Source organism: Molothrus aeneus, chromosome 13 (assembly GCF_037042795.1).
Source record: "Molothrus aeneus isolate 106 chromosome 13, BPBGC_Maene_1.0, whole genome shotgun sequence".
Taxonomy (NCBI): domain Eukaryota; kingdom Metazoa; phylum Chordata; class Aves; order Passeriformes; family Icteridae; genus Molothrus; species Molothrus aeneus.
In genome coordinates, this window is record NC_089658.1 from 3,428,853 (window position 1) to 3,436,588 (window position 7,736).

Below are 7,736 nucleotides of genomic sequence, written 5' to 3' on the forward strand. Positions count from 1 at the left end.
CAGCCAGGTAGGAGACAACTTGTTTTGGGAGAGTTTGAACATGGATATAGAACCAGAAAGGTCACATTTAGGTGCTCCTGCTCACCCAGTGAGCTGTGTGTTCTTGCAGAGCAGCCCTGTGGCATCCCCAAGCCCCCAATATTGTGGTCAGCGGGTCCATCCTCCTGGCTGTGACTCCTGATGGGTTTGGTGGTCCTGGAACCACCTTCACAGAGGAGCTGCTGTTCCTCTGCTCCTGCTTCCCTGGGACTTGCTGAGCTGCAGTTTTTTCCATGCCTCGTTTTACAAGACTGGCTTCCCTGGGCAGGAGGCATGGCTGTGCCAGTGGGGGTTTGGGCTTTCTGTGTGGAAAGGGGTGCCACAAGGTCTCTGATGGGTTGAGGTTCCCCTTAAGGGATGGGTGGGTGTGTTTGGAGCCTTCACAGATCTCCAGGCTGTGCTGCTGGAAACCCGCAGTGCTGCAGGGGCAGCTCCATCTCCTGAGCTGCTTTGGGGCTGTCACTCCCTGTCCCTGTCAGGAGCACCTGCAGGTGTCTCAGCCCAGAGACCAGCCCCATCTCCTAACCCTGAGGATTCTGCACCCGAGGGTTCTGCGTGCCAGTCTAAGGGTCTGCTGCAGGGAAAGGGGTGCTGCAAAGTCTCTCATGGGTTGAGGACCCCCATAAGGCATGGGTGGGTGTGTTTGGAGCCTTCACAGCTCTCCAGCCTGTGCTGCAGGGGCAGCTCCATCCCCTGAGCTGGTGTGGGGCTGTCGCTGCCTGTCCCAGTGTCAGGAACACCCGCAGCGCTCAGCCCCTCGCTGCTCGCGGCTCTCCCCTCACTGCGCTCCCTCCTTTAGGGCTGTCCGTGCCGGCGGTGACACCGAGCGCTGCCATGTGGCCGCCGGGGAGCCCCGTGGCGGTGTCGGGCAGCGAGGCGCTGCTGGCGGCCGCCGCGCTGTGCCTGGTGCTGCTGCTGCTGCTGCAGCGGCTGCGGGCGGCCGTGCCCGCGGGGCTGCGGCGGCCGCCGGGCCCGCGGGGCTATCCCGTGCTGGGGAACGTGCTGGAGCTGCGCACGGACACGCACCTGGCGCTGACGCGGCTGAGCCGGCGCTACGGGGACGTGATGGAGGTGCGCATCGGGACACGGCCCGTGCTGGTGCTCAGCGGGCTGGACACCATCCGCCAAGCCCTGGTCAAGCAAGGAGAGGACTTCATGGGACGCCCCGACCTCTACAGCTTTCGTTTTGTCACGGATGGGCAGAGCCTGACGTTCAGCCCCGACTCCGGGGAGGTGTGGAAAGCGCGCAGGAAGCTGGCCCAGAGCGCCCTGAAGAGCTTCTCCATCGCCCCCAGCCCCACCTCATCCTGCAGCTGCCTGCTGGAGGAGCACGTCTCCAAGGAGGCCGAGTACCTGGTCACCAAGTTCCTGCAGCTGATGGAGGAGGACAAGAGGTTTGAGCCCTACCGGTACCTGGTGGTGTCGGTGGCCAATGTCATCTGCGCCATGTGCTTCGGGAAGCGCTACGAGCACGAGGACCAGGAGCTGCTCAGGCTGGTGAATTCCACGGAGGAGTTCACTGCTGTCACTGCTGCTGGCAACCCCGCCGACTTCATCCCCCTGCTCCGCTACCTGCCCAGCCGCAGCATGAAGCTCTTCATCGATTTCAACAGGTACTTCCTCAGCTTCCTGCAGAAGAGGGTCAAGGAGCACTACGAGACCTACGATGAGGTGAGAGCTGGCAGGGCCTTCCCCTGCTCTCCTCCCCTCTCTATCAGCGAGGTGTTTGTGTTCTGGCAGGCATTGTCTCTCCCCAGTCCTCCTCCTCACGGAATCATAGAGTATTGTAGAATCATGGAATATCCTGAGCTGGCTCACACGTGGATCATCCAATCCAGATCCTGCCCTTGCACACACACCCCAACATCCCTGAGAGTGTTGTCCAAACTCTCCTGGAGCTCTGGCAGCCTTGGGGCCATGCCCATTCCCTGGGGAGCCTGGGCAGAGCCCCACCACTCTCTGGTGGGGTGATGGGATAAACAGAAACTGTCTTCTGTTTTATCTGCTTCATTTTGTAGCAGTCATTGCCTGTTTTGCTTCCTGGTGTCCTTGTACCTTTTCCTGATGTCCCACCTGAACCTCCCCAGACTCAGCTTCATGAGCCTCTCAGCATCTCCTCCATTCCCTGTGTGATGTGGCCAGTCTGGTGGTTGAACATCTGCTCAGTGCTTGGGTTCCTTGGAGAACCCTCTCCTTGTTTCCACAGGGACCACAGGAGCTGAGGGATGGTGCTCCCCAGAGCTCATGTGACCCCAGGCTCCCCCAGCACTCTGTGGGGCTGCCCAGGAGCACCCACCCCTCTGCAGTCCTGCCTTGCCCCATGACCTTGCCTCCTCTTCCTCTCAGAACAACATCCGGGACATCACGGACTCCCTCATTGAGCAGTGCCTGGACAAAAAACTGGGAACAAACACGGCCACACAGATCCCCAAGGAGAAGATCGTCAACCTTGTGAATGACCTCTTTGGAGCAGGTATCCTCCCAGCTTTCCTCAGCTCTGGCAGATGCTCTCAGATCTTCTCCAGCCCCTCCTGTCCGACCCTTCCTTGTCCAACAGCAGGCAGCTGGTTTGGGTCTAAGCACTCGCCCTCCTGCTCACTGGACCTTCCAGGGATACCTGTAGAGACCAGTCTGGGATATCAGCTCTGGAAAAGTGAAGGGCATGGGTTATATAGCTCAGCTGAACCTCACAATCTAGAGTGGTTTTTCCTGCTTGAGGGACATGTCTGTGGGCTGATTCACCTTTCTGTGGAAATTCCCCCAATTCTGGAGAAGCTGTACAAACCTGACACAACCCAGGAGTGGGACAGGCTGAGAGAACAGGATATTTTATCAAAGTTTGTTATGGCAGAACAAAGCCCCAAGCCCTGCTGTGTGTCCAGGATGTCCTTGGCCTCCTCAGCCAGCCCAGACTGCCCTGTGTGATGGTCAGCCCTCAGGCCAGGGTGGTTGCTTCTCGGGTTTTGTGTTGCTGGAATGGCTGCCGAGGTATTAAAAGTCTCATTTTCCCAGCCGTGAGCTCTTGGAGGAGTCAGGATTCCTCGGCTCTGGGTTTCAAGGTTGTTTATTTTCTCTTATCTGTTCCATTCTTTCTATGACCTGCTGAGATCTGTCCAGCAGGTTGGGCTGTGGCATAGTCCTTGCCCTTGGGGTGGTGTTGGCTTTTTATACTAAAACCTACCTGTACTTTATTTGCAATATTTTTCCAGTACCTATCACTTACGTTAGACAGTCTGTCTCTATCCTAAACCAACCCAAAAGTGTCACCATCCCAGCAGAAGATGGAGGACAAGAAGAAGAATAAGAAGGACAGGACATGCCCAGATTCCTCCATCTTGCTTCTTGAACCCTCATTCTAAAACTCCAAAGTTCTACTTTTTCACCCTGTGACAAATTAACTACCATTCTACTCCAACTCTTGTGGCTTGTAAATCTCACACAAAGTTGGTAAATGTTTCCATGGGCTAAAATCAAAGGCACAGGTGTCTTTGACTCTGTGCCAAGGTCTCTGAGCCCCCTGCCAGGGCCTCAATCCATCCAGGGCAGCCAGAGCAATGTCCTGGGTTCTGGCAGGTGCTGTGCTGAGCTCACCCACACCCCATCCTCTTTGCCCAGGCTTCGACACCATAACCACAGCCCTGTCCTGGAGCCTCATGTACCTTGTGACAAACCCCAAGATCCAGAAGAAGATCCATGAAGAGCTGGGTGAGTCCATGCCCCACATCCCTCTGGGGCTCTCTGTGCTCAGCCCCGGTGCTGACCCTGTCCTGCCCCCTCCCCAGACCGCACCATCGGGCGCGAGAGGCGGCCGCGGCTGTCGGACCGGGGCACGCTGCCCTACACGGAAGCCTTCATCCTGGAGATGTTCAGGCATTCCTCCTTCCTGCCCTTCACCATCCCACACAGGTACGGGCTGGAGCGGCCAACACCTTCTTTGGGGGTTTTGATCCCTGTGAGGGGGAAATATTCCAGCTTGTTGCCCTTCTGGGGTTGGATCCTTTGTTTTGAGGGTGGTTTCTCTCCACAAACCTTTGCTGGCGGAGCACACCTGGGTTTATATTTTCTTTCCTGCCTTGGGAGGAACCATCACAACGGATCTGGAATGAGCTGTGAAGTGAAACTGGAATTTTTCTGGTGGAGGAAAGTGAAGCCAAGGCTCTTAAACCTCCCGAATACAATCTGGGGTATTTCCTAGCCAGTCCTAAGGGCACAAGTAGGGCTTTGAAGATGAAACCCCTGCAGGACTCGCTGGGCTTTGGCTTGTCAGGAGCTGTGGGTCTCCTCTAACTTCTCTTTCCACCCATGTTCCCATCAGCACAACAAAAGTGACGGTGCTGAACGGTGGTGGGCTGGCAGAGCTGCTCCAGGGATGAGGTGGCCTTGAGGCACCATGTTACACCTCGTGGAGGACACAACTGTCCTCACAAAACCACCCCTTTGGGTCACGCCCTTCAGGAGCAGCCTGACAGTCCCCTGAGGACGCAGAAGAACCTGCTCTCCATCTTTTCTCTCCCCAGCACCACCAAGGACACGGTGTTGAATGGCTACTTCATCCCAAAGGATCGCTGCGTGTTCGTCAACCAGTGGCAAGTGAACCACGACGAGTGAGTACCGTGAGGCACAAACCCTCCTGTGCTGGCAAACAGGTCCCTTCTTGTGCTGTCAAACAGGTCTGTTCCTGCAGTGACAATCAGGACCCCTCCCATGGTGGCAAACCATCAGGGATGTTCTTCCCAACAGTTCCCACCTGTCTTGGTTTGGAAAGCCAGGTGTCTGCTAAGGAAGGCAGGAGCCTCCCCTGAAATGGAAAATGTAAACCCTCCCCACCCCTCCAAATTGGTATAAATTTTAAATTAAGGGGCTCTCAGGCAAAAATATGGGAGCAGGAAATAAAGTTCTTTAATAGGGAAAGAAAAAAAAAAAAGGATGAAATAAACAATGCAGTACACTAGAACAACACTGACAGAGTCAGAACACAGCCTGACACCCTGTGGGTCAGGGTGCTGGCAGCAGTCCCATTGGAATTGTGGCTCAGCCCCCCTGCAGTGTCAGGGGTGGTTCTGCTGGAGCAAGGGGCACCTGTAGAGAAGGATGGATTCTTCCTCTGAAGATCCAGTGGAAGGAGAGGCAGCTGCTGTTCTTCTGGGAAATCCAGTGGAGAAGCTGTGCTGGTGTCTCAAAAACCTCTGGATTATATCTGGGTAGCAATGCTTGGCTCCTCCCTCTGGGCGGAGCATCTCCCAATGGGATGCTGTAGTTCTTATCAGCCATGCAGGGACATTCAATAGCTGTTATAAACAGATGTCCCCTCCCCAGGGAGGTGTGATTGTGGTTGCTCAAAGAGAGAGATAAGGCAAACTGCCCACTTGACAAAAGATAATCTGCCATACAGATGGTAATGGAAAATATCTTGCCTTGCAATCTGGAACACCACCTTCCAGTGTCCCCCCAGACACCCATGCCCAGGAGAAACCATCTCAACACCCAATGTTTTCCCTTCCAGGAAGCTTTGGAAGGACCCAGAGACCTTCAACCCCGAGCGTTTCCTCAGCGCGGATGGGACCAAAGTGAACAAGGAGGACGGGGAGAAGGTGCTGGTGTTTGGCCTGGGGAAGAGGAGGTGCATTGGGGAGAACATTGCCCGCTGGCAGGTGTTCCTCTTCCTGGCCACGCTGCTGCAGCAGCTCGAGTTCAGCATCTGCGAGGGCGGCAGCGTGGACATGACCCCGCTCTATGGACTGTCCCTGAAGCACAAGAGGTGTGAGCACTTCCAGGTCAGGCAGCGCTTCCCCACCAAGGGCAGGAGCTGAGCAGTGGGAGAAGACAACTCCAGGGTGTCCTGCCAGCAGAACTGGGTCTGGAATGACTCTGTGGGGTGATGGGATAAACTGACACCATTGGGACTTCTGCTTTATCTGCTTTGTTTTGTAGCAATTGCTGCCTGTTTTGTTTCCTGGTGTTTCTAGTGTTGGATATTCCATTAAATGTTGGCTATTCCACCACACCCAGTCTTGTACCGTATCCTTTGGGAGTCACCCTCTGATGCAGAACAGCCAACCCATGGCATAACCCCACAGCCCCCATCAGAATTACAGAATTATGGAATTGTTTAGGTTGGAAAAGGCTTTATTGTCATCAAGCCCAGCAGTGCCAAGGCCATCACTAACTTGTGTCCCCATGTGCCACATGTTTTGACACCCCCAGGGATGGTGACTCCACCACTGACCACCTTCATGGTGAAGAAATTTTCCCAATATCTAAACCTCCCCTGGGGCAACTTGAGCCTTCATCCACCTCCTCCACCACGGTCGGTGGTGACCCTGGAGGACACAAGGGAGGACACAAGGAGGGACACAAGGGAGGACACAAGGAAGGACACTTTCAGCCCTGGCTGCTGGGAAAGCCAAACTGCTGCTGTTCCAGGCTGGAACAAAGGTGTTTTCACAGCAGGAAAAGAATGGCACCCAGGAATTGCTCCAGCTCAAACCCAAGAGTTTACATTGGCTGCCAGTCAGCCCATGCCAGCAGAGCCAGATGCCTCCTTTTCCTCAGCTTTGCACGCAAAGCCACCCCAGCCAACCCCAGCACGTGGCAGCGATGACAGGGACAAGCACCACCCCGGTGCAGCATGCTCTGTCCTGCACCCATGCCAGGGGAGGGTTCTGCCCCCACACCCCCAGACCCGGGCAGTGGGGCTGCAGCCAGAGCTCCTGCCATGTCCAAATGCCAATCACTCATCAGGCATTGCACAAAAGCTTCCCAGAAGTGGCAGAGATGAAAGCGCGGTGGGGAAGAGAACGGGGAAGACGATTGCCCAAGACTTCGGGGAGATCCTGGCTTGTCCAGACCTGCTAAAGCAGCCTAGGGGAAAAGCAGTGACTCTGTGTGTCCAGGCTCTGCTTGGTCAACAGTTTATGGTGGAACACCGAGGTGACACAGCCTCAGAGCCACCCAAATTCTCTGAGCCAGCACAAGCAGCTGTTGGCATCACACCAGCTTTGTCTTCCCCACTTAACGTCATGATCCCAATATCGTAGGAAAAGCACTGGAGGGGAAGGTCCAAACCTGCTGCAGGCTACAAAAGGCATTGGAAAAAATGTGGAAGGATGCTTTAGGATGACCCATGAGGTTCACCAGCCAAATAACAGCTCCACCAACTGTGACAAGGACCCAGGTCAATGCACCAGAGTCCCAAACCCACTTCCCACAAGGGACATCCCACAGTCAGTGCACCAAAATCCCAAAACCCACTTCCACAAGAGACATCCCACAGGTCAATGCACCAGTGTCCCAAACCCACTTCCCACAAGGGACATCCCACAGGTCAATGCACCAGAGTCCCAAACCCACTTCCCACAAGGGACATCCCAAAGCCAGCATTCCCCTGCCGCAGGGCAAGGTGGTGTCATCCACTGGAGGTGCACCTCAGTGCCTAACCTGGTGACTCAGAAGAGCAGTGAGATTGCTGGGGACTCATCGGTGCCATGCTGTCCCCATGGGGTGGACTTGGCCCCGTGGGGACACGCGATGCTGGCCCTGCTGTGGGACCACAGGCCTTGTTTGCTGCAGCCATTGCGTGACTCCTGTGCCCCAAAGGCTGGCTGGGTGTGCTGATAAGGCTGCAATAAACAGGAGAAGATAGAAAGAACAGAGGGGAATTTTTTTCCCCCCCTTTGCAGATGAGAGTTTTATGGCCC

At 55.5% G+C, this 7,736-nt stretch overlaps 1 protein-coding gene across 1 annotated transcript; it reads left to right on the forward strand.

The window, feature by feature from the left end:
• Positions 1 to 668: 668 nt before the first annotated feature.
• LOC136562298 (cytochrome P450 1A5-like) lies at positions 669 to 5,849 on the forward strand. The gene is made up of 7 exons (XM_066559041.1): positions 669 to 672; positions 839 to 1,710; positions 2,386 to 2,512; positions 3,655 to 3,744; positions 3,822 to 3,945; positions 4,557 to 4,643; positions 5,543 to 5,849. The coding sequence occupies exons 1-7, from the start codon at positions 669 to 671 to the stop codon at positions 5,847 to 5,849; spliced, it is 1,611 nt and encodes a 536-aa protein (XP_066415138.1).
• The last annotated feature ends 1,887 nt before the right edge of the window (positions 5,850 to 7,736 follow it).

Coding starts and splice junctions, on each gene's coding strand:
- LOC136562298 (XM_066559041.1), top strand. Junction 1,711..2,385: donor ACTACGAGACCTACGATGAG/GTGAGAGCTGGC, acceptor TCTTCCTCTCAG/AACAACATCCGGGACATCAC. Junction 3,745..3,821: donor GAAGATCCATGAAGAGCTGG/GTGAGTCCATGC, acceptor CCCCCTCCCCAG/ACCGCACCATCGGGCGCGAG.